The sequence below is a fragment of the Silurus aristotelis genome, assembly GCF_946808225.1.
Source record: "Silurus aristotelis genome assembly, chromosome: 6".
In the NCBI taxonomy this organism is placed as follows: Eukaryota; Metazoa; Chordata; class Actinopteri; order Siluriformes; family Siluridae; genus Silurus; species Silurus aristotelis.
The window spans coordinates 34,485,179-34,512,685 of record NC_139579.1 but is presented as its reverse complement, the minus strand read 5'-3'; the positions used below and the strand labels follow the sequence as shown (position 1 = coordinate 34,512,685).

Here is a 27,507-nt window from a genome sequence, read left to right as displayed (position 1 = left end):
TTTTTATTTGAACTTTATTTTAAAATGTTTATTAAACTCAGTTAAAATCCTTGATATTGTAAATGAATCTTGTTTGTGTGTGTGATTAAAATAAACCACAAAATAAAGTCTTTATTTAATAAATGAGGAATTTCTGGAATAAATCACATAATTTCTTCTTATACTCTGTTTTCTTCTTCTTTTCCTGTTTCCTGAACCAGAGATGGACTGAGTCTGAAATACATATACCACATAAACAACATTAAATATCACTTATACTTTTCTATCCTCAAGCAATTGGTTATTTTTTTTTTTAGTTTTTTTTCTTTAGGATCATTTGGCAGCATCTATTTTCCCCCCAGAAAGCAGCCATCATGCTTCACAGTGGGTCTGTGTTTTTTGGTGGTGTGCTGTATTTCCTTTTCAACAAACATGGTCCTTATCATTCAGTTAAAACAGTCAATTTTCTTCTCATTAGATCAGAGCAATTTTTCTAGATGGGATCTCGATTAAAGTCTTTAAAGTGTGTTTTTACATAGTGAAAGCGTGGCACTTTTTCAGGAAAGGCTTCTTTCTTTCCAGCTTTGTGTAAAGCTTATGAGACCATTCAGTCCCAGCCATAAAGCCTTGTAAGTTCTTCAAAGTTGAATTTGTCCACCTAGTAGCTCCTCTAATCCACATCCCCTGGCTCAGTTATCCGGTTTGGACAGACGGCCTGATTTGGGCAATGTGTTTGGTGATTCCAACCCACTTCCTATTGATGATCTGTAGAGCAGAGCACTAAGAGCAAAAGCGAAAGCCTTTGAACTTTTGTCTTCTCCTAAGTTTCTACAACTTTATCTTGGAGGCCTTTTAAAAGCACTTTCCCAAACATGCTGAACTCTTCAAGATTCTAGAATTGTATTTGTCACAAACATAGTTTTATGCAGGATACAGCTTGCAGTGAAACAAAATCCGGATCTTTGCAGTCTTCTGCACAAATACCACTTTTATTCTTGTGGTTTATAGTGATTTTATTTTAAAATCATCAAAACCACTACAGTTGATGTCAGGTGGGCAGCTAGTCTAGGGTTTGATCTGGAAAGTGATTATTTGCACGCATCTAAAAGTATATATTAAGGGGCTGATCACTTTATCTCACCAGGAATCTCACAAATTAATATGTAATAATGCTCCAGAATGTTTTAAAATATTATTTTCACTTTGATGGTGAGGTTATGACATGTTCCTACAACTCCAAAAACTTAGACTTGATTTCTTTTCTTTTCCAGGGAGTAATCTGACAGAAGGTAAAGACTTTCACAGGGTATGATATATATATATATATATATATATATATATATATATATATATTCCTAGATATAAAGTGTAAATATGTTTAGAATTACCTTTTAGTTGTATTTACAGCATACAGGTAAAAATACTGAGAATATTTAACACATGAGAAAAATAATTTATAATTAATAATACATATAAAAGACCACAATGTATAATAAATATACTCTGAGTTTCATACTCTGGGTTTATGAGATACATTTATATTCATGTTATGTACAGTACATTTAGGTGCTTGTGAATAATTCTGTAGAAATGTGTTTAAAAATATGTGTAAAGGAAATGAACAGAAGAGAAATCAATATTTGGTGACCTCTTTGCCTCTGTCATTTCTTCTCGGTACAATTGCATTCCGAGGTACAGTTTTTATTTCTTTAATTTTATCGCCATGTCGAATTCTATGTTTATGTTCATGGCGAAAGCTTGGTTTTGTTTTACAATTAGATAGAACATTTGAAATAGGTTACAGTTTTTAAAGGAATTCAGCAGGTAGGTTGTTTCAAATGTCTTGGAGAACTAATCACAGATCCTCTGTGGAAGTTGGATCCTCAAATTCTGCTGTCTCTTCATTTAATCCCAGACAGACTTGACGTTAAGATCCGGGGAAAAGGAACTGAAGCCAAACAGTGTCTCAACAAATGATTTGATTTAGATTTCTATTCTGTTCGTTTACAATCCATTTTTGTTCATTTAGAAAAGCGTTAATGAAAATAAAACATTTTATTTGTTAAAATAATAATTATGTTTTAAAAGCATTCTGCCTTTGGCATTTTTCCACAACTGCCTTAAACCTTACCACAGTACTGTAGATTTATATTATTATATTATTTATATTTTTATTTATATTTTTGCCTCTGATGGAATAAACATGTCTGTGTTATGATTAAATGTAAAGTCAAATATTGACCTGGTCCCCTCGATGTCCTCCATAGTCTCAGGGAGACACCTGTCCTTTGTCTCAGGTAAGCGACTTGCCACCAAACCCGTAACCACCGCAGTGACACACAGAATCACCTGCGACAGCTGAAGCCACACATCATCCAATAGGAGGATCAGTGGAGCTAAAGCCACACCCAGTCGGCCCATGAAGGAGTTATAGCCCATTCCATTCTGTCTGTTACACACACACACACACACACACACACACACACACAGTTTATAGATGAATAGTAATCTGTGTGTGTGCTAGTGTGTGTGCATGTTACCTGATAACAGTGGGGTAAAGTTCAGAGCAGTACAAGACGAGTGTTGAGAAAGCGATGGAGGTGAAACCTTTCCCCAGAACTCCGATCACTGAGCGCACAATCCACTGATCTACAGAGAGACGAATGACGGACAGGTTCAGAGGCCACACCCACTTCAACAATCATATGTATAATTTGAAACATTGGCTCCTTACCTTTTGATATGAAGACATTTATAATGAGTGCACAGGCTGCCATCAGGAGCCCGCCCACCTCAGTGCGACGCCGTCCAATCCGATCGAGCAGCAGGTAGACAACCACTTTTGCAGGAATCTCCACAGTACCATACAGGAACTGGTTCAGATACAAATTCAGACCAAAGCCTTTGATGTTAAAGCTGATTCCGTAGTAAGAAGAAGCCACGCCGTACCTGGAACAAGGTCAGATTTACGACCTTCAGACCTTTTTTCATAATTTCCACAATGGAGTGTTTTTCCCTTATAACAACCAGCATACATTACTAGCATTCAAAACATTTAAGAGTGTGTGTGTGTGTGTGTGTGTGTGTGTGTGTGTGTGTGTGTGTGTGTGTGTTAGATAGAGATGAAAGTAGACATGAATAAAATAATAAATGTGTGTGTTGTTCTCCACACCAGCAGATTCCTGTCAGCAAAGCCAGTCTCCTGATGTTGGGTGTCTTCATCAGGTCCAGATAGGTGTATGTCCGGTTTTCTCCCTCTGACACTATAGATGAGAGAACCTGCAGCAGGACGAAGATAGCATGGAGATGTCAGTGCAGATGTTCTCTCACTGTAGTGCTTTCTGTATCTATTCCTTTTTTCTTCTGCTAATCTCTTTAAGAAGCTCAGAAAATTCTCTCTAAATATTAATGCAGGACTGAAAGGGTAGTGGAAGGAGAACACTGAAACACTGTGAAAATATAGGAATACTCAGAAAGTCTGTTTTAGTAACCTGATTAACATTAAATTAAATAGGACTGAACGCACAGCAGCACCTCTGATCTAAAGATTGGATTGCTGAATATTAGATCTCTCACGTCAAAAGCGCTGATTATAAACAAAATTATTACCGACCAGGAGTTTAATATAATGTGTTTGACAGAAACGTGGATTAAACTGAATGAATATGTAGCATTAAATGAAGCGAGTCCTCCTGGGTATAGTTCCATACACCAACCCCGTCTAAATGGCAGAGGAGGCGGAGTCACAGCTATTTATAATAATAATCTAAACGTCACACAAAAGACTAAACACAAATGTAAAACATTTGAAGTTCTTTACACCAACATAAAATATTCAGTGTCTGAAAGCAGGTCCAGTCAGTTAATTCCACTAATTATTATTTATAGACCCCCAGGGGCCCGACTCTGATTTTCTGATAGAATTTGCAGATTTCATTACAAATTTAGCTCCTTCTTTACACAAAGCATTAATTATTGGTGACTTTAATATTGATTTTGATAATAGTTGTGTCCATTCTAGAGTTGGAATTAATCCAACGATTTGTTGTTAACATTTGGATTAAAAATAAAATTCGTCATAATTCTACAGTCTGACGTTATTTCAGATCATTATCTCATCTCTCTTTTAAAATCTGCCTCAGTCACTGCATTAGTACCTCACCACGTTACCGTGTTAAGCGTACTTTCTCGTCAGCTACAACAGCGCGTTTTATCAATAATCTTCCAGAAATTACGATATTAAATAGAAAAAATCAGCACAGACGGAGACAGAGATTTTGCTCATCGGCCCAAAAACCAGTACACAGAAGCTCCAGCATCTCAACCTGCATTTAGACGGATGTTCTGTAACCTATAGTTTAACAGTAAAAGACCTGGGAGTTATTTTAGAGCAACTTTTTTCGTTCAAAAATCATATCAACCAAGTTACAAAAACAGCTTCTTCCACCTTAGAAATATTTCTAAGTAAAGAAACATGTTGTCTATATCTGATGCAGAGAAGCTCGTCCATGCGTTCATGACCTCCAGACTGGACTATTGTAATAGATAGATGTAAAATGTAGCAGTCGTGCAAAAGTGCAAATAAATATATGGCATATTTACAGCAAGTTATAGTGATAATATGTAAACATATGTAGGGTAAATAAATACAAAGGCAGTAACAGTGCAGAGACGTGTGGACCTCAATTTAGAGTACAAGTCGAATAAACAGTCTACTATATATAAATATATATACACACACAGGTTATATACACAAATGAATGAAATGTTGGGCAGCATGTACAGTAATGATATAGGGATACACAGATAAAAATAGTGCAGATGTAATGAGGAGTAAAAGATATACTGTGTAATATGTACATGTACAGTACAGAGGTTATATACAGTGTTTTGTTTTGTTTTGTGTTTGTTTTGTGGTGATTTAGCGGTGTAGTGTAGAGTTCAGTAGTGTGATGGTGGATGGAAAAAAGCTGGCCCTGAACCTGCTGGTTCTGGTGCACAAGTTCCTGTATCTCCTTCTTGATGGAAGGAGGTTAAACCGTTTATGACTGGGATTTGAAGAGTCCTTGATAATGTTGTGAGCTCTATGCAGACATCTGCTGTGGTGATGGTGTTCAATGGCAGGTAGTTGGGTGCCAGTGATGCGTTTGGCGGTTTTGACCACCCTTTTCGTTCACTCACAGTGGAGCCTCCGTGCCATACAGTGATGGAGTTGGTCAGGATGCTCTCAATGATGCAGCGGTAAAAGCTTGTTAAAATCCCAGGGGACAGATGAGATTTCTTGAGACTTCTCAAGAAGTACAGGCGCTGTTGTGCTTTCTTAACCAGAGCTGAAGTGTTCTGCTGCCATGTCAAATGTTCCATGTTCCAGTCAGTATCCTGAAACTGTAGCTGTAGAGAAGGAATGGCCCCCTCTGGCCATACCTTATTGTCCTTAGAGCTGGTTTCACACGTTTTATCAGTGGTGTGTATTTGGGTAGCATGAACAAAGAGAGGTGATCAGACTGACCCAAGTGGGGGAGGGGAATGGCTGTGTATGCCCCAGGTATGTTTGTGTATACCTGGTCCAGTGTTTTGTCCCCTCTGGTAGAGCAGGAGACATTGCGGTGAAATTTTGGTAAAACAGATTTCAGGTTGGAGTGGTTGAAATCTCCAGCAACAACAATAGCTCCTTCGGGATGTACAGACTGCTGTTTGCTGATAGCTGCATGCAGTTCCTCCATAGCTAGCTTAGCATTAGCATCCGGCGGAATGTACACTGCAGTCACAACAATGGCTGAGAATTCTCTCGGTAAATAAAAGGGTCTGCACTTAATCATCAAATACTCTAAATGAACAGAGCAATGACTTTCAGTAACAGTAGAGTCCGTGCACCATGAGTTGGTAACATAAATGCACATAATACATTACTAGGTGGATGTCCTGCATCATTAATAAACAAGCTTCAGTTAGTTCAGAATGCAGCAGCCAGAGTTCTCACAAGGTGGAGAAAATATCACCATGTAACTCCAATCTTCTCATCCCTACACTGGCCTTCGGTTAAGCTATAAATCCACTACAAACTACTGCAACTTACCTACAAAACACTAAATGGTTTATCTCCATGTATCTCCAGTCTTCTAACACGCTACAATCCGTTTGTGAGTTCGAGACGTACCAGTGCCAATTTAATCCCGCTACATGTGTGGAGTTTGAAATTGGACCTCCTGGGGTGTTTAAAGGCTCTGGTATGGAGAAGCTGATGCTGGATCTGTGATGATCACAAATGTTGAGCTCAGTAGCTCCTAGTTTTATAACCATATAGACTGCATAAGACTGCAGAAAGAACATCACTTATAATCTTATACTCCAGTGCTCATGTTAGTTCTCACTCTCCAGTGTTCTGTATTGTTGAAAGATTTATGATCAAACTCTTGATGTCACCCAAATGAGGATGGGTTCCCCTTTTGAGTCTGGTTCCTCTCAAGGTTTCTTCCTCATAACATCTAAGGGAGTTTTTACTTGCCACAGTCACCATGGCTGCTCATCAGGGATAAATACACATCGTACACCTTCACTGTTGATTTCTGTAAAGCTGCTTTGAGACAATGTCTGTTGTGAAAAGCGCAATAGAAATAAACTTGACTTGACTATGGTGAACTGGGATATTTGGATGCTGTCGTCTCCTCACTCTCACACGTTCACTCAGGTTTGTTGATGGTGGTGTGGTGGGTCGTCTCTTATCCCAGAGATCCTCATGTCTGTGTTTCCTTCTGGTTCTCCCTTTTAGTTCTGCTGCTACAGTGAATCTTACCAGAGTCCAAACTGCACAGTGACTTAACTTTCATACAACAATCAGGAGACTTAATAATTTAAACTTAAACATGCTCCTGAGGTTTCAGTGATCACTGTTCCTGCCCCTCTTCCCTCTGTGGATCTTCCCACTTCACCTCTATGCAGCTTGGGACGGTTTCTCATCAACACCTTGGGTGGTTCCATTAAATTCTGGAGTAAGAACAGGAGCTTTGAGGATTTGGACTGTAAATAATATAAACAGTCTGCTACACTGACTCAGGACTACAGTTTGCTCTGATCTTCATCACTGCACCTCAACATCGTTTATCTGTAATAAATGGACATTCGGTGGCACCCAGATGAGGATGAGGTTCCCTCTTGAGTCTGGTTCCTCTCAAGGTTTCTTCCTTCTGCATCTCAGGGAGTTTTTCCTTCACCACAGTCTCCACCGACTTGTTCATCAGGGACAAACTTATAAACAACATCTTCATTTTTATCTCCACATTATCTGTGTAAAGCTGCTCTGAGACCATGTTCATTATTAAAAACTCAAAACAAATAAACATGAATTGAATTGAAACCACTTCTGTAACTTGAATTTATTTTCAAGGCTCCAAAGAAACCAATCCTCATCAGGTGGACACCAGAGATCTGCTCATCATAGTTTCATCAAAAAGTCTATTTAATTTATACCATTTAACTGTTCACACTGTGTATTTATTTTCAGTCCTAAATTCATCTGCATTTAAATTTACCTTGGTGGCATTAAGCAGACATTTGTGTCCAGAATGACTTACAAAAGTGCTTTAAGTCTTAATCACTGAATAAATCTAGACTGGTACAGTAGATTACAAATTTAAGATTTTTTTTTTCACTTTTTTTGGTTGTCTTATTTTAACAAAGGAAACTTGGATAGTTAAAGTGTTTCATGGAGATGAGGGTCTTCACCCGTCGCTTGAAGATAGTCGGACATCTAGGGGAAGTTCATTTCCACCACCTCGGTGCCAGAACAGAGAAGAGCCTTGAAGTGTACTTACCTCTCATTCTGAGAGAAGGTGGTACCAGTGGAACAGTACTGGAGGATCTCAGACAGTGTGGTGCAGTGTGAGATGTGATGAGGTCTCTGAGTTAAGGTGACGCTGATCCATTTTTTGCCTTGTAGGCATCATCAGTGTTTTGAATTAGCTACTGGAAGCCAGTGGAGGAGCAGCAGTGGGGTGGTGTGGGAGAACTTTGGCAGATTGAACACAAGTCACACAGCTGCGTTTTGGATAATTTGCAGTGGATGAATAGCGTTCAGTGGAAGACCTGCCAGCAGAGAGCTGCAGTAGTCCAGTCTCAAAATCACAAGAGAGTAAACAAGCACCTGGGCAGCCTGTGTGGAGAGAAATTATCAAAGCCTTGTAGAGAAGAAATCAAAAGGAACGAGTAACACTAGCAAAATTTGCTAGGGGGGGATGCTGTGTCGAATGCTGCTGAAAGGTCAAGGAGGATGAGTACAGATGACAGCTTTTCTGATCCAGCAGCATGTCATTTCTCAGTGACAGCCAAGAGGGCCGTCTCTGTGGAATGTGCCACTTTGAAGCCAGAATGGTTGTATCCTCAGGCTGTCCATGTGGATCAGCAGCAGCAAATCATTAGTAAGTGAGGGGCCCCAGTACTTAACTGGTAAGTATGTAACTGGCGCAGTTCCTGGTCCAGACTGCCTGAGGTCTTTCAGTCAAAAGGTCCAGGATCCAGTTACAGAGGGAGGAGTTGTAACAGCCCAACAGCCTCAGCTACTGATCAGATACTGGGTTATTATAGTGCTGAGCTGAAATCTATAAACATTTGAACTTGTCCTGTTGTGAGACTACATTTACATTTATTTATTTAGCAGATGCTTTTTTAATCTAAACTGACTTATAGTTGAGAAATACAACGAGCACTTTATCATACAAGGTGGTATAAAAATCTTCAGAGGTTAATGGTGTAACCGGTGCTGTTCTGACCCACGTGCATTAAGGACAGTGAGTTAGAACAAAGAGCAACTGTGAAATTTTGCATGAAAATCTGCCACAGAGACATTTGCTGCAACCAGATATTCAAGGTGTTTTGAGCGGCACACATGCTTCGAGAGAGGAATGACATCACGAATATGATGAGAGATTAGAAAGACCTTCGAGGAGATCAACCCCCAAAAATGTCAAAACATTCAGAAACTAGTGCATGATGATTGTCGTAGAGCAATCAACTAAATCTCACTTCCAAATCAACTCCACTCACCAGATTTGACCCCTGCATGACTTTGCCATATTCCTGAAGATGAAGGTCCAAATGTGTTTTGGCACCATTGCAGCGATCCAGCAAGAATTGCAGAAGGTGCTTGACTCGCTTCAAAAAGGAGACTTCTAGGACACGTTCCAGAAGAACACTGGGAGTGCTGTATTACAGTGCAAGGGGACTGTTTGGTGAAGGTAATTGTGTGGAAACATAGATGAATAAAGTGTGTTTTTTTGTAAACTTTTGATTACACCCTGTAAGATTGCAATTAGCATGAGAAATGCCTGTTATACAAAGTTTCAGTCATTGTTTAAATTAGTAAAGCTAAAACAGAAAGGTCCAAGGCTTTAAGCTATACTGCAAGACATGTGAGTGGCACGTTTCTGGGATGATACGATTCCACCTTAACAGTCCAGTTGGCGCTGTTTTTGGAACACCACCTGGACATCTATCAGTTCAGTGAAAATAACCTGCTGTTAGCTACATTGGGGTGGGACCTGAGCATGCTAATCTATTGGACATTGACTTTGTCAAATTACACCACTTTATAATGTTACTCTTAGTAATCTCTCACTGTTGAAGGTCTATAATCACTAACTTCTCCTAGTGCAAAACAAACAGTTGTCCTTAGTAGAGCAATGGCCAGGGAGGGAGAGACAACACTCTGACTGGACTGGTGTCCTCTCCTCTCCTCTCCCTGTCAGCCCTGTTGTTCTCCAGTTACTGAGAAGATGTTTAATCAAGGTGCTCTGGTTCTTCCTGTCCTGCTTTAACAATGTTTATTTAGAACATTCTGGTTCTGTATCTGTGGTGCTGAAGTTTGGGAACACTAAAGTTATCCAATGACTTTATGTTGCCAAAACTCTGCTGCTCTCCCTCTCAAACCATCAGCAGAGTGTAGAGTGTATCTCTAATGGTGTAATTTTCACCACCAGTGACTTACACACACTTATCACTGATGTGGCACGAAGGAAAGTGAAAAATCTACCACACACACACACACACACACACACACACACACACACACACACACACACGCACACACACACACACCTCTGGTTTCAGGAAGGAGTTGGCTGCCTTGGTCCTCTTGTTCATCACAGCACATTTGTTTAAGTAAAACAGAGCTTTCTCCACGTTGCCATTAGCAATTAGCCACCGAGCCGACTCTGGAACCCACCTATCATTAAAACACACAGCACACAATTAAACAGAATAATCATTCCCTGACATCAGATACAGATCTGATTGTGAACATGAGCAGTGTTTAACCTTTAACTCTGAATGGTTCTTCACTCGTCCCTCTGGTGGAACTTTATAACAGTTTATCAGCTGCAGAATCTAAAAACTCTGAACTCTTAAAAACATGTGATATAGAGGAACATACTGTACATGTAAAATACACATTAGATCTGTCAATGTTTAGCGTTGGCATGATATTGAATTATTTACACCTGGTGAATGTTCCACCTGGGCAAGACCTGTTTCAGAAAATTTAGTTCCTCTGATGCCATAATCAGCATTTGTGTAACTTTCTGTATTTTCTATCAATAAAATGTATTTATTTGTTTGAATGTGACTGATATATTTCATATCATGTTTATTCCTGGTGTGTTTAAGTAAAGATTTTTATAAAAGGTTCTGACCTCCAGCTGATTAGCGCCACAGTGAGAGGTAATGTGGCCGTTACAGTCAGCCATCTCCAATCTCTCACTCCGTACGCCATCACAGGAAGCAGCATGTAACCAAATGTCCAGCTCAAACTGTCGATCACACCCACCAACTTCCTGCTCTTTATATTCACCCACTCCACAGCTGAGAACACATGCACACACATGCACACACACACACACACACACACACACACACACACACACACACACACACACACACACACACACACACACGCACAGAAACACATAGTGTGTATGTGAGCAAAAATAAAACCTGTCCTGCTGTAGTGTATTCACAGGTCGCAGTATTATAGAGATTCAGTATGTGTATAGGCAAGATGAGGTAAAGTTTTGTATTCCGCAAGGATCTGTCTTAGGCCCACTGCTTTTGCTTTTGCCTCTGTATGAAATTATACATAAACAAATGAATCGCTTCCATTGCTATGCTGATGATACACAGCTGTATATTTCAGCAAAGCCAGATGAGAGAGATCAGCTTAACAATGTTGAGGAGACAATGCATCTCTGGATGGTGTTTCTGTTTCAGTGTGTACAGCAGTCAAAGACCTCGGTGTGAGTATTGACCCGAGTCTTTTCTTTGAGTCTCACGTGAATAATATCACCAGGATCTCCTTCTTTCACCTTAGAAATATTGCTAAAATTAGAAATATGATGTCGTTACAGGATGCAGAAAAACTAGTAGATGTTTTTGTAACATCTAGATTAGACTACTGTAACGCTTTACTGTCTGGGTGTTGGAGTAAGTGCAGAAATAAGCTTCAGTTAGTTCAGAATGCAGCAGCAAGAGTCCTCACTAGATCTAGAAAATATGACCACATCAGCCCTGTTTTAATCATCTACACTGCTCCCAATTACATCTTACACTGATTATAAAATACTACTACTGACGTATAAATTCAGTGTTTAGCAGAGTGGATGCACGAAAGGCAGCTGGCCGGATGGCATACCGGGACGTATTCTCAGAGCATGCGCTGGACAACCGGCACAGGTTTTTACCGACATTTTCAACCTGTCACTGGCCCAAAACACGGTTCCTACATGCTTGAAGACCACAACCATCATACCTGTGGCCTAATCACTCAGCTGCCGAATGCCTGAATGACTTTCGCCCAGTTGCACTCACACCTATCGCTATGAAGTGCTTTGAGAAACTGGTCCTGAATCACCTCACTGCGGGTCTACCACCTACACTGGACCCACACCAGTTTGCCTATCGCCCGAACAGGTCAACAGAGGACGCAGTTACCACAGCCCTTCATTCAGCCCTCACCCACCTGGATAAAAGCAACAACAACATCAGAATGTTCATTGACTTTAGCTCTGCGTTCAATACAGTCCTCCCCACTGTACTGATCACTAAGCTCAGTGACCTGGGTATCTGCACCTCCACTTGCAGATGGATTCTGGACTTTCTCTCACAATATTGTAGCAAAAACAGCAGTAGCAGCAGTCGTTAGGTGCAAAAAACAACATGTAAACAGTGTAATATGATAAAAAAAAAAAAAGTATATATAAATGGTGGTGGAATGGATTGAGATGAGTAATGAGTGTGCGTTGAGTTCAGGTTGTACAATTCAGTAACACACAGTTGAATGTGTGTGTGTGTGTGTGTGTGTGTGTGTGTGTGTGTGTGTGTGTGTGTGTGTGAGTTTCAGTTCAGGTCTGTGTTAAGGAGCCTGATTGCTTGAGGGAAAAAGCAGTCTGGATGTGAAGCCGAATGATTCGGAACTGCTTGCCTGATGGTAGGAAAGTGAAAAGTGTGTGTGTGGGGGGTGTGTGTGTGTGTGAAGAGTGTGTGTTAGAGGTGTGTGTGTGTATGTGTGTGTGTGTGTGTGTGTGTGTGTGTGTGTGTGTGTGTGTGTGTGTGTGTCAAGTCAAGTTTATTTGTATAGCGCTTTTCACAACAGACATTGTCTCAAAGCAGCTTTACACAAATCAACAGTGAAGGTGAAGGTGTGTGTTTATCCCTGATGAGCAGCCGTGGCGACAGTGGTGAAGGAAAAACTCCCTTAGATGTTATGAGGAAGAAACCTTGAGAGGAACCAGACTCAAAAGCAGAACCTCATCCTCATTTGGGTGACATCAAGAGTGTGATCATAAATCTTTCAACAATACAGAACACTGGAGAGTGAGAACTAACATGAGCACTGGAGTATAAGATTATAAGTAAATGTTCTTTCTACAGTCTTATACAGTCTTTATGGTTGTAAAAGTAGGAGCTACTGAGCTCAACATTTGTGATCATCACAGATCCAGCATCAGCTTCTCCATGCCAGAGCCTTTAAGCACTTCAGGAAGTCCAATGTCAAACTCCACACATGTAGTGGGATCAAATTGGCACTGGTACGTCTCTAGATGGTTCTGGATTCATTAATTCATTCATTTTCTCCCGCTTATCCGTAATTCGGGTCGCGGGGGCAGCAGTCTAAGCAGGCCCCCGCCTTCGACTGCTGCCCAATCCTCACAGCACCGTCCCTTACGGTCCCTCCTGCAGGTGGTGAGCCCACGGGAAGATGGTTCTGGATGTTTGTGAGCATTTACTTCTTTAAAGGTCCACAATCTTCATGAGGTGGGACGTGACTGGAGCTGGAGCAACCTAAGGGAGCCTCGGGATGGGGAGAGAAAGAGAAGCAGTGGAGAGGAATTAGCGTAGCTGCTGTTCATGATATTAACAGCACAAGTTGATAATGTGATGTGATCAGATGTTCTGGAGCACAAGGTTGTGATGTGATGTGTGTGATGTGTGTTATGTGTAGAACTCGCTAAAAACATACGTCTTTAATCTGCACTTAAACTGGGAGAGTGTATCTGAACCCCGAACACTGTCAGGAAGACTATTCCAGAGTTTAGGAGCTAAATGTGAGAATGTTCTACCACCTTTAGTGGACTTTGCTATTCTAGGAACTACTAGAAGTCCAGAGTTTTGAGATCTCAGGGAGCGTGACGGATTGTAGCGTGTTAGAAGACTGGAGATACATGGAGATAAAACATTTAGTGCTTTATAAGTAAGTAGCAGTAGTTTGTAGTGGATTTGAACCTTAACAGGAAGCCAGTGTAGGGATGAGAAGATTGGGGTTATATGGTGATATTTTCTTGACCTTGTGAGAACTCTGACTGCTGCATTCTGAACTAACTGAAGCTTGTTTATTAATGATGCAGGACATCCACCTAGTAATGCATTACAGTAGTCCAGTCTGGAGGTCATGAACGCATGGACGAGCTTCTCTGCATCAGATATAGACAACATGTTTCTTAACTTAGAAATATTTCTAAGGTGAAAGAAGCTGTTTATGTAACTTGGTTGATGTGATTATTAAAAGAAAAGTTCTAAAATAACTCCCAGATCTTTTACTGTTTAACTAGTGGTTACAGAACATCCGTCTAAATGCAGGTTGAGATGCTGGAGCTTCTGTGTACTGGTTTTTGGGCCGATGAGCAAAATCTCCATCTAATCAGAATTTACTAGTAGAAAGTTATGGTCATCCAGTCTTTTATTGCTTTAACACACTCAGTTATCTGAGCTAATTGAGTGTATCGCCTGGTTTTGATGAGATTATATAGTTGGGTATCATCAGCATAACTGTGGAAGCTAATTCCATGCCTTCTAATAATATTTCCTAAGAGAAGCATGTATATTGTGAAAAGCAGGGGTCCTAGAACTGAACCTTGTGGCACGCCATAATTTACTAGCATTATCCTGGATAGCTCTCCATTTAAATCTACGAAATGGTAACGATTGGACAGGTAGGATTTAAACCAGCTTAATGCCTGTCCTTGAATGCCGATGTAATTCTGTAAGTGATCTAGGAGGAGATCATGATCTATAGTGTCGAATGCAGCACTAAGATCTAGTAAAACTAACAGCGAGATGAAGCCTTGGTCTGAAGCTAAAAACAGGTCATTAGTGATTGTAACTAGGGCAGTTTCTATGCTATGATGGAGCATGAAACCTGACTGAAACTCCCCAAAGATATTGTTCTCTTGTAAGTAGGAACAGAACTGGGCAGCGACAATCTTTTCTAAAATCTTAGGCATAAATGGGAGATTTAAAATTGGTCTGTAATTCGATAGTGTGTTTGGATCCAGATTAGGTTTTTTTAATGAGGGGCTTAATAACTGCTACCTTGAGGGATTTAGGGACGTGACCTAAAGATAGTGAGGAGTTAATAATATTCAGAAGAGGCTCACCAGCTGTATATAACACTTCCTTCAGTAGTTTAGTGGGAATTGGATCTAACTGACATGTTGTTGATTTAGCTTTCATAATAGCATCATACAGCTCTTCCTATCCTATACATGTAAAACAGTGGAGTTGTGGAGTTGTAGGTAAGATAAGGTAAGTGTCAGGAGATGATCTCAGATGTTGGACCGCCACAATTGTTTTTCGAATGTTATCTATTTTTTCAGTGAAGAAATTCATAAAGTCGTCACTACTAAACTGTGATGGAACACATTTTTCAGATCCCTGATTTGTTGTTAATTTAGCGACTGTACTGAAAAGGAACCTGGGATTGTTTTTGTTATTTTCTATGAGTTTGCTCAGGTGTTTAGCTCTAGCAGCTTTTAGCGCCTGTCTGTAGCTAAGCATACTGTCTTTATACGCAATTCTAAATACCTCCAATTTAGTTTTCCTCCATTTTCTCTCCAGATTACGTGCTGTTCTCTTTAGGGCATGCGTATGACTATTATACCAAGGTGCAGGTGCTTGTTCTCGAACCTTTTTTAACCGGATGGGGGCAACAGTGTCTAAAGTGCTAGTGAGGATAAGGTCTATGTTGTTCGCCATCTCATCAAGATGATCAGCAGTTATGGGTTTAATGTGAAACTGAGATAAATCAGGCAGGTTATTTATGAATCTGTCCTTAGTGGTTGGAATAATAGTCCTACCAGGTCGATACCGTGGTGAAACACGGTTAATCTGCTCTACCGGTAGTGTGTACAGTAGGAGATAATGGTCTGTGATGTCATCACTCTGGGGTAAAATATCTATATCAGTGACGTCTGCTCCGTGGGATATTATTAAGTCTAGTGTGTGGTTAAAACGGTGGGTTGGTCTGGTGACGTTTTGTTTAACTCCAAAAGAGTTTAGTAAATCGACAAATGATAATCCTAGAGCATCGTTTACATCATCTACATGAATATTAAAATCTCCTACAAGCAGCACTTTATCAAAACTGATCAAGAGGTCTGAGAGAAAACAAGCAAACTCATGAAGAAAATCAGCGTAGGGTCCTGGGGGTCTGTACACGGTGACCAGAGCGAGTTTTCTGTGCATGTCTGAAAGTGCAATTTTAAGAACGAGCACTTCAAATGATTTAAAGCTGAATCCTAATCTCTGACTAACATTAAGAGAAGCACTATAAATGGTTGCTAAATGGGGTGTGTGTGTGTGTGTGAGAGATGAGTGTGTGTGAGGGGTGTGTGTGAGGGGATGGGGGGGTGAGCGGTGTGTGTGAGGGGTGTATGTGGTCGTCCACAATGCTGTGTGCTTTGCGGATGCAGCGTGTGGTGTAAATGTCCATGATAGAGGGGAGAGAGACTCCGATGATCTTCTCAGCTGTCCTCACTATCCTCTGTAGGGACTTGCGTTCCAAGACGGTGCAGTTCCCAAACCAGGCAGTGATGCAGCTGCTCAGGATGCTCTTGGTGGTTCCTCTGTAGAACATGTTTAGGATGAGGGAGGAAGATGAGATTTCCTCAGCCTTCTCAGGAAGCAGAGACGCTGCTGGGCTCTTGGTGTTGGGTGACCAGGTGAAGTTAAGGAATTCGCTGCTGTTGACGATCGATGATCAGTGGAGAATGGTCGCTTTGTGCTCTCCTTTAGTTTTGTCAGCGGTAAGAGACAGGTTGTTGCTCTACACCAGGTTGTTAACTGTTTCACCTTCTCTCTGTATGCTGACTCATCGTTCTTGCTGATGAGACGCACCACCGTGTGAACTTGATGATGGGATTCAAGCTGTGCATTGCTACACAGTCGTGAGTCAGCAGAGTGGGCAGAGCACACAGCCCTAAGGCGCCCCAGTGCTAACTAGGTTGTCTAGGTGGGTGAGGGCCAGATGAATGGTCGTGGAAAATGGCATCATCCGTGGAACGTTTTGGACATTATGCAAACTGCATGGGGGCCCATGAGGGTGGAAGCCAGGTCTTGATGTGCCTCAGGACAAGCCTCTCTAAGCACTTCGTCACGATGGGTGTGAGTGCAACAGGACGATAGTCTTTAAGGCAGGAGACTGTAGACTTCGAGACTGTATCACAAGACTGCATCACTTCCTGGTTCGGGAACAGCACCATGCAGGACAGGTGAGCCCTTCAGAGGGTGGTGCGTTCAGCTGAACGTACCATCCACACCGAGCTCCCTAACCTGCAGGACATCTACAGCACACGGTGCCAGACCAGAGCCAGTAGGATTATGAAGGACCTCAGCCATCCCAAAAAATGGACTCTTTTCTTTGTTGCGGTCAGGGAAACGCTTCCGCTCCCTGAAAGCGAACACAGAGAGAATGAGGAGGAGCTTCTTCCCGCAAGCCATTCGGAGTTTAAACCAGGAAACACCCAGGATCTAAAAACTGACCCACTCTCGCCATCATCACACTTCTTCTCTGCACATATTTTTCTTTTCGCACCACGACACTTTAAACTCTGGACTCGCACAGCACAGTGCACTTTATATTTTAAAGCACACCATACCGCACACAGACACTTTACACCACACCATTCCGCACACGGACACTTATGGACACTTTACACCACACCATACCACACACGGAAACTAAATGGACACTTTACACCACACCATTCCGCACACGAACACTTTATGGACAATCTAAACCACCTTGTGCAGAGGTGCAAAAGTCGTTCAGCGCATCTGGGAGGAAGGCGTCACGGTCACAAACAGGTGAAGTTGTCTTGCAGTTTGTGATCTCCAGGATGCCCTGCCACATGCGCTGGGTGTCTCCGCTGTCCTGGAAGTGGCTGTGGATTCTCTTGGCTTGTTCATGCTTCACCACTCTAATGGCCCGAGACAGTTTGGCCTTTGCTGTTCTTAGGCCATCTCGTTCCTCTGCTCTGAAGGCAGAGTCTCTTTGTTTCAGCAGTGTGTACACTTTTGAGGTCATCCATGGCTTTTGGTTGGAGCGTGTAGTGATGGTCTTAGAGATGGTCATGTCATCAACGCACTTTGCTGATGTAGCTGGTCACTGATGATGTGAACTCCTCCAAGTTGATGGAATCGCCGTTGGTTGCAGACTCCCTAAACATGTCCCAGTCAGTGCACTCAAAAGAGTCCTGAAGAGCAGAAGTCGCTCCTGCTGTTCATGTTTTCACCTGTTTCAGAACCGGTTTAGAGCGGTCTCTATGCTGGAATTAGCACAGCAGAGATGTGATCTGAGTAGCCGAGATGGGGGCGGGGCTCCGCACGATATGTGCCAAGGATGTTTGTGTAAACAAGATCCAGCATTTTTGCTCCTGTCGTATGCAAAGTTCACATGCTGATGGAGTTTAGGGAGTACAGTCCTGAGATTCACATGGTTGAAATGTCTGGCGATAATAAACAATCCGTCGGGGTGAGCATTCTGCAGGTTGTTAATAGCGCCATAGATTTCACACAATGCCTCGTTAGCATTAGCGCTGAAGGGAATGTTCACTCCGACAATGAAAACTGTGGTGATTTCCCGTGGCAAAAAAAATGGCCTGCATCTTACAGTCACAAACTCCACTAGAGATGAGCGGTAGCGTGAAACAAGCACAGAGTTCTTACACCATTCCGTGTTGATATAAACACACACACCACCACCGCGAGTCACTGCACAGAGCTGCGTTTCTGTCGGCATGAAACACGGCTAGCGCGTGTAGTTGGATGGCAGCATCCAGAGTTGCTGAGCCACGTCTCTGTAAAAAAAAGACACAGCAGTCTGCTGGAATCAAATGTAATCCAATTTATTGTCCAGGGAGCAGAAAGTAAAATGGAACGGAGAGCCGGCCGGCTTGGGTTAGCCTTTACCCTAGCATGGACACCCACCCTCTTGCCACACTTCCACTTCCTCGAGCACCGCTTCCGACTTCCCCTCTCCTGGCCACCGGCATCAGGTGACACTGAGGGCTGGGGGCCTGGTCATTGTAGCCAAGGTCGCAGCAAGCCGAGGTCACGAAGGTCATTAACTACATCATCATACAGATTTGTTGTTGCATAATTTCTGTAGCGTAACAGCGTCTGGTGGTCGTACACATGAACACAGCTGTCTGTGGTGTCCATGTATGTGGAATTTTTGGATCTGGAGAGGCCACTGCGAGCTACTGCTGCGCCGCCATCTTGAAACAAATGTCAAGCACCTTCTGCAATTTTCACCGGATCTCTGGAACAGTGTCAAAACAGAGCTGGATCTTCATCCATGGGAAGAGGGTGAAGTCCGAGTTGCCGAACAGTTTTGAAATTTTTGCAAATTTGCTTAGTTTTACGCAGAATTTCACGTTTGCTCTTTGCTCGTACTTACTGCCCGTGATGAAATCGCAGACGTGGTTATGCATGTAGGTCATTTTTAGTTATACAAACTTGTTATTAGTACTTTTATATATTTACTTAAATGTGCATAATAATTAAATATTAAATAAACTAAGCTCAACACTAAAAAATACATAAATAAAATTAAATAATAATAATTAAAAGAGCAGATCTTCTTATTTTTATTACTTGGTCCGAATCTGCAGACTAAAGCTCAGTTTATTTTAATAATACATTATAATTAAAAATACATGATGACAGCTCACAAAGCTTCATTATGAGCTCTGCTTTCTTTGTGTGGCTGCGCAGCTTCTCGCTTAGCAACTTCTGAGAAATGCATTCGTTTCAGGGAAATCAGGTCAGAAAGCAGAAAAGTTGGATTTTGTTTATCACTGCACACAGCACACAGCATTCAGAGGACGGAGACCCACATTTAAATGCTGATATTACCTGCTTCAAATTCAGGTGAGTGATTATTTTATATATAATGAATAAAGAGCCTCATCTTACACTGCCCTTCTTGATAGGTGAACTAGTGTATAGGTTTGTTACGGTTATGAAGCCCCACGTTCAAGCCTAAAGCCCAGGGTAATCTTCTGCTCCCAATAGCTAGCACTGGCCCTGAGCATATTGTATGTAGGATATATAGTATATAGGAAATATATGTTGGTGAAATGAAGATGTTTCTTACTAAGCACGCTGGTGACAATGACGATGCCGGTGATACTCAGACCCGTGAAGAACCGCAGCACTGCAAACATGATGAAGGAGGAGGAGAAAACGCTCGCCATCGCAAAACATAATGCCATCACATAGGACACCATCAGCATGGTCTTCCGGCCATATCTAAGGAACAACACCACTTTGTAATGTAGAAGACTCACTGCTCAACCAGAGGAGTGATGAAGAGAACTGTATAAACATATATATATAAATATATAAATATATCCATCAGAACTGAAACTAGAGAAATTGAATCAACACCTGACTGGCTGCAGTGAGCACTGATACACACTTCTGTTACACTATATAATAACTGTATAATGGGACACCTGACCTTTCCTGCCTGTTACCACAAAGCTGGAGGCACACAATTGTTTCAGATGTCTGCGGATTCGGTACAATACAATTTTTTACTTGAACTTGGAAGTCCAAACCTGTTCCAGCATGGCCCCAGTGCATAAAGCCAGCTCCATGAAGATCTGCTTTCCAAGGTTTTGGGAGAAAGATCTGGTGGTCTGCTATAGAGCTCTGGTCTCAACCGTATTGAACATCTTTCTGATGAATGTGAACACTGACTGCACCCCAGGTCTCCTCACCTACATCAGTACCTGATTTTATTAACACCCTTGTGGCTGATATCCATAAGCACACTGCAAGATCTTTCCAGAAGTGTGAAGAGAATTAAAAGAGCAAATTGGGACCAAATGTGGAATGCAATGCTCAAAAAGCACATACCGTACTAACGACCAGGTGTCCACAAACTTTTGGCAATATAGTGTACTTCAGAACATTTTTGTGTCACTGTGTAAAAAAAACAAAAAAAAACATAAAAACGATTAATTTTAGAGACCTGTCACTCAGACTGCCGAATATCGCTGCTCCTATCATCACTCCAATGAAGAAGATGGTGGCCATCACTTTATTCATCCCTCTGTTCTTACACACCAGGTCCCACTGAGTGAGAGAGAGAGAGAGAGAGAGAGAGAGAGAGAGAGAGAGAGAGAGAGAGAGAGAGACTTTTTTTTACTTTTACAATCCTTTATTTGACACAAACCATGTTAAATGCCAGATGGTATCAAGTTTATTTAATTAAATATATGGATGAATAGATAAATAAATGAATAAATAAAAAGATGAATAATATTAAATATATAAAAGATATCACACTGTGATATTGGGGGGAGGGGTGGGAGGGTCAGGTTCTTTAGCCTAGTTCCGGTAAAAAGTACAAATTTTCTTTTATTACAAAACATAGAGCTTCAACACAACACCACACAGCCTCAAAGATCTTTAGATCCCCCACACGCTTATAAAAATTTAAATCAACCTGAATCCTTGATTTCATTAGTCTGGAGAAGTTTCTGTTTGCATCACAGTCAGCATTTTCTGTCACTTTGTCCTTTCTGCTCAGGTATGTGGCCACTTTATGCGATGTGCAGCTGTGGAAAAAGTTCATCCTTTTGCAGGAAAGGTGTCACTGATTTCATAGTCCTTCAGCTAAACACGCTCCTCTGCTAACAGCGTTTTCCTGTTACTGCGCGTATTTTCACTCCGCTGGTGTATAAAGTCCTGACTCTCACTCTTTACGAAGATAAGAATCAGCAGGCAGAAGGCAGTAAGAAGTTTGGGGTTAATGTGGATGAGACAGAGGGAGTCAGTGATGAGAACATGACTGACAACAGACACATTCATGATCATCATCATCTTTTCTCTGCTTGTGTTCTATATGTGGATCTTCAGCCTGCATACATTCATTCGGTAAAATTTTTAATTTGTTTTGTATTAATATATATATATATATTTGGCTGTCAAAATTAAAATGATTGTAAATGGCACTAAATGTTAAACTTTTGTTTACTGATTAAGTTTCAGATCAAACACCAAATCCGCCATGTTTTACACAATTTACCCTCTAGGTGGCGTTTTGTGGGTTTTTCCCTCATAATGGCGACACAAACTTAATTTACTGTCTTTATTGATCGTACAGATAAAAACAAAACATCATTCAAATCTGTAAAATGTCTATAATTTTATATATAAAAGTTCTTGACTTGAAGAGGTGCAGTTTCTCCGGTATCACCTCATTAACTGTCCGTGTGGAAACATAGCAAAGGCTTTTAATGATGTCCACACGTCTCTGCACTGATACAGCCTTTATATTGAATCACTGTACATATGCTTACATACATATCACATGCTGTAAATATGATACATGTTTATCTGTACTATTTGCACGATTGCTACTTTTTTGCACTTCTGGTAGATGCCAAACTGCATTTTGTTGCTGTGTACCTGCACTATGCAATGACAATAAAGTTCTATCTATCTATCTATCTATCTATCTATCTATCTATCTATCTATCTATCTATCTATCTATCTATCTATCTATCTATCTATCTATCTATCTATCTATCTATCTATCTATCTAATAATAATATGATGTGAGGTCCAGTTAACAGCTAAAACAGGTAGAAGTAATAACTACTTTTTACTGAAGTACATGTCTGAGCCAAAACGTCTTTACTTTCATTTCAGTAAAAAAGTATAATCAGTACTTCAACTTTTACCTGAGTATTTAAAAACATGAGGATCTGTACTTCTACTTAAGTAAAGGATGTGTGTACTTTTGCCACCTCTGGCTGTTACTGTAGACCTTCAGCGATGTAGGAGTTGGTTAGCAATGCGCAGGGACCGGAGTCCCATATGTGCTGCCTCCTCCACTTGTGACAGGTCTGTCCCCGCGACATTCACAGCTCTCGGAGTGGGATAATCTTTGAGGTGATCAGAGCTCTGGACAGTGTGGGGGTGGTTGCACCTGAGATGTCCAGACGTCTCCCGTTGGCCAGAGGCTCCTCCAGCAGCCCATGTAAATGTATTTTCAAAGTTCACGGTAAAACACTGGTAAACCAGTAACATCCAGTGCGTTTGTGTCCATAAAAGTAAAGTTCTGTCCAGTACCAGTCCTCGCACTATGTGCAAAAGTCCACTGGCTGGGTTACTCGGCCGGGTTAATAGTCTCTGGATAAACTGGAGGCAAAAGGCTGCACCTCTGCTGGCGAGTTGAACCAGCCCTTGCCCCCTTCCTCCTTGGGCAGATGGAGGACAATCTGTGGAATCTAGTGCAGACCTTTCCAGAAAAAGTCTACGAGCAGGGCCTGGATGTTTGCTAGCAGGTTTGGTGGCGGATCCTTGCATGCCAGCTTGTGCCACAGAGATGACGCAGCCAGGATGAATATCACCAGTGTCTGCCCCCTGTAGGACATTTTCAGTACCAGCCGCTTCCACCTGCTCAGGCTGTCCTTGATGTGCTCTACAGTGCCTTCCCAGTTTTTATTTAAAAACTCGTTATTTCCCCAGGTAGACACACAACTACTTAAAACCACCACTTTTGCATAGAAAACCTCCTGAGAGTTTCGGCTCTCGACCTCACCACTCCCCAACTAAATCTGCTTCACTTTACCTCCAGATACCTTTCACTGAAGATAAAAGCTCAAAGTCTTCTAAAACATCAATTAAAATATTTACATCAGATTGGGACCCCACCATAACAGCCAGGTAATCTGCATACACCGATGGGTAAAGGAAAGCATTAGCATGTGGAATATTAAAACCAAAAAGATGACTTCTTGAATTAAAAGATGTTCAATTGCTAGAGTGTACAACATTCAGTGAACAGCGTCTTACCCCTCTGTACACTTTAAAAGGGGCCCATAAACCACCGTTAACCTTAAGTACACTCTGAACTTCACTGTACAGCACCCTGATCATGGCTTTGAAACCAGGGTTGAACCCAAAGCTTTCCAGCACCTTCCACAAGTATTCATGCTCAACCCGGTCAAAATCCTTTTCCTGGTCTAGGAAAATCAGACCAGTCTTTAACCCAATAGCCTGGAGACGTCCAAAATGTCACGAATTAAGTATACGTTATCAAATATCGACCTGCCAAGCATACAGAACGTCTAGTCATGGTGAATGATCTGCTTCATCACCTTCATCAGTCTGGAGGCTAATGCTTTTGACAGCAGCTTGCAGTCAGTGAACAGTAGTGACACTGAGCACCAGTTCTTTAGGTGGGTCAGGACTCCCTTTTTTGGCAGCAGGGTCAGGACAGCTCTCCTGCAGCTCGATGGGAGCTGACCACCCTTCACACTGTCCTGTAGGACCTCCATCACATCCTGCCCTATTACTGCGCAGAAAGCCTTGAAGAACTAAACAGGGAGAACATCTATTCATGGCGCCTGCCTGTTCTCCATGCCTTGGAGAGCTTCATGAAGTCAAGTCAATCCACCCATCTTCATATGGGTGACATCAAGAGTTTGGTCATAAATCTTTCAACAATACAGAACAATTTGTGATCATCATAGATCCAGCATCAGCTTCTCCATGCCAGGGCCTTTAAACACTCGGCATCTACTTCTCCATGATCATCCATAGGTCCATAATCTTCACGAGGTGGGACGTGACTGGAGGTTATGTGTAGGCTTTGCTAAAAAGATATGTTTTTAATCTACACTTAAACTGGGAGAGTGTATCTGAACCCCGAACACTGTCAGGAAGACTATTCCAGAGTTTAGGAGCTAAATGTGAAAATGCTCTAACACCTTTAGTGGACTTTGCTATTCTAGGAACTACTAGAAGCCCAGAGTTTTGAGATCTCAGCTTTTGAAGCTCAGCTGGTGTCAGCTTTTTGTTTAACTCCTTGGCCACTGACTCTTGAGAGCTTTGGCAGGTTATTAAGAAAGTTCTCCTCCACCTCCTGTGCTCCTGTTCTATATATATATATATATTCCATTTTGTAAGGTAAGGAGACCAGCCACAGTTTAAAATATTTGTTACTGCTGAGTCCAATTTTGGAAAGAAGGGGGAAAAACCACTGGAATAAAATGAACAGTGACAGCAATAAGATCCGACAAACAACATTTACATCAAGTTCTTTACACCAGCATAAAATATTCAGTGTCCAAAAGCAGGTCCAGTCAGTCAATTCCACTAATTATTATTTATAGACCCCCAGGGGCCCGACTCTGATTTTCTTATAGAATTTGCAGATTTCATCACAAATCCAGCTGCTTCTTTACACAAAGCATTAATTGTTGGTGACTTTAATATAGATTATGATAATCAGGAAAACTCCTCAAGAGCAGCAGTTGTGTCCATTCTAGATTCAGTAGGAATTAATCAGAATGTTATAGGACCCACTCATAGTGGAGACACACTCTTGATTTAAAAGTCAAAAATTAGTCATAATTCCACAGTCTGAAGTTATTTCAGATCATTACATAATCTCTTTTAAAATCTGCCTCAGTCATTGCATTTCTACCTCACCACGTTACCGTGTTAAGCGTACTTTCACGTCATTTACTCAGCGTCTCAGTGTTCAAGTCGAGGCTGAACACATTTATTTAGTGGAGTCTTTAGTCAATAGGTGTTTGTGAGGTAAAGGAGCAGATCTGGAGGGATCATGGATATGGAGTGTTTGCTCGTTCAGTTTTCTCGCTCTCTCTCTCTCTCTCTCTCTCTCTCTCTCTCTCTCTCTCTCTCTCTCTCTCTTGGTCGAGTTAAACATGCACCTGAGGTTTCAGTGATCACTGTTCCTGCCCCTCTTCCCTCTGTGGATCTTCCCACTTAGTCCTGGTCTGCCTCTGGATGATGTTCTCTTCATTTGGAGGCGACTCTGTGCAGCTGTGAATGGTTTCTCATCAACGCCTTGGGTGGTTCCAAGAAATTCCAGAGTAAGAACAGGAGCTTTGAGGATGGATTTAGACCGTAGTTAATATCAACAGTCTGTACACTGACTCAGGACTACAGTTTGCTCTGATCTCCATCACTGCACCTCAACATCATTTATCTGTAATAAATGGACATTTGGTGGCACCCAGATGAGGATGAGGTTCCCTCTTGAGTCTGGTTCCTCTCAAGTTTTCTTCCTTCTGTATCTCAGGGAGTTTTTCCTTCACCACAGTCTCCACCGACTTGTTCATCAGGGACAAACTTACACTTATAAACAACATATTAATTTTTTATCACCACATTATTTATGTAAAGCTGCTCTGAGACCATGTTCATTGTTAAAAGCGCAATACAAATAAACATGAATTGAATTGAATTGAATTGAATTGAACCCGTCCCACTCCTTTACCCAGTCAGCAGCATTACTGCGGTCACTGTGGGTTTCCTGCAGCATAACAACATCAACATGTTTCTGTTTTATAAGCTCATAAAGCTTTACTCTCTTTCTATAATCCCTCACTCCATTTATATTAAAACTCACAACTTGAATCCGGTTGAGCTGCTTCCTGCCCCGGGCACCTGTAAACACCAGGGTCACTCTGTCTTTTAGAACAGGCGTGAACAAGATGCCCAAACTGACCACATTTAAAACATTTTATTTCGGCATCCGAGGAAACTAAGATGTTGTAATCAAAACCATCAATTCTGAACTTAAACACCACATTTAGTTCAACCAGACCTTTATTAAGGACCATAAACACCATCCGCTTGAAAGACACCAAATGTTTAATCAGTGAGGACTTACAGCCGAGGGGGATTTTTTTCATGAAGGAGACCGTTCGCCTGTACATAGACAGCTCTTTCAGAATTGCTTCATTACTAATAAAGGGAGGAACATTAGATAGCATTACCTTTTTAGCAGGAGAACAGAGTGGAGAAACCAGTACACACTCATTATTAATAACAATTCCTTTCTGGATCAGTTTATTCACTTTCTCAATACTGTTAAAAAAAACAACACACATTTGCACAGTTCATGTGGGAGGCAGAGACAATGTCCTCATGCCCCAACACATTTCCAACCGCTAACACACACACACACACACACACACACACACACACACACACACACACACACACACACACACACACACTTCTCTACACTCGCCCTGCACACCACCCGCTGGTGGAAAAAGGGAAAAAAAATTGTCAACAAGCCAACCGTTCTCACCCTCTACACACCACGCTCGCCCTTCCCCCACACATGCGCAGAGGGAGAGAGTATTCTAATGTAGATATTAATTATCTAAATTTAAAATCAGATGTTTATATTAAATTAAATCTGTTTTGAAGGATCTGCTGCTGGTCTGCTGAAACATACCTCAGAAGCTAATGTGCTGATGAAGGTGCTGTTATCGTATATCCATCCATTCTGACATTCAACCACTAAAACATCTGTGTAGTTTGATTCTTTCAGATGTGTATCATTTAAAAGGTGGTACTGTGGTTCTGAGAACATGTGGCAGGAAGTGAAGGTTCCATCGTCCTGTTTAGGAATGTTGATGATCATTCTCTGCTCCAGCGTTAGGTTCCCATCCTCAGAGCCGAGTTTGCAGTGATGAGGAGGAATCGCACCGATGTAGTTGTTTAACAAAAAGTGACACGGTAACGTGAATCGGCCAATAAAACTGAGGAACACAACCATCTTCTGGAACCTTCCAAAGCCATCAAGCTCTTCCAAGAGATCCTCAAATTTCATACTGATGTTTTTTGGAGATGTAAAGCTAGAACTCGTTTATCTTCTGATGTTTCTCTGTCTGCACTTGTTCTCTCTTTCCCTCTCACAC

General features: G+C 41.5%; 1 protein-coding gene across 2 annotated transcripts; it reads right to left on the bottom strand.

Annotated features, from left to right (window-relative positions):
- Positions 1–27,507, bottom strand: LOC310727838 (solute carrier family 22 member 7-like). 2 transcript variants are annotated; one of them, XM_083544710.1, is made up of 10 exons: positions 27,042–27,507; positions 20,780–20,883; positions 19,898–20,052; positions 10,662–10,830; positions 10,069–10,195; positions 3,152–3,258; positions 2,714–2,928; positions 2,520–2,628; positions 2,222–2,428; positions 1–213 (listed from the first exon to the last, which is right to left on the bottom strand). In XM_083544710.1, the coding sequence occupies exons 1-10, from the start codon at positions 27,417–27,419 to the stop codon at positions 159–161; spliced, it is 1,626 nt and encodes a 541-aa protein (XP_083400836.1). In that variant the 5' UTR covers positions 27,420–27,507; the 3' UTR covers positions 1–158. The 2 variants fall into 2 exon arrangements, with proteins under 2 accessions (XP_083400836.1, XP_083400837.1); XM_083544711.1 differs by lacking the exon at positions 27,042–27,507 and adding an exon at positions 26,572–26,790.

Bases quoted from the DNA above. Each gene is read 5' to 3' on its own strand.
- LOC310727838 (XM_083544710.1), bottom strand. From the start codon at position 27,419: ATGAAATTTGAGGATCTCTTGGAAGAGCTTGATGGCTTTGGAAGGTTC. The intron at 20,053-20,779 runs GTCTCTAAAATT...GTTGTTCCTTAG, and splicing joins TTCGGCAGTCTGAGTGACAG to ATATGGCCGGAAGACCATGC. The intron at 214-2,221 runs GTCAATATTTGA...TATGTATTTCAG, and splicing joins GAGGACATCGAGGGGACCAG to ACTCAGTCCATCTCTGGTTC.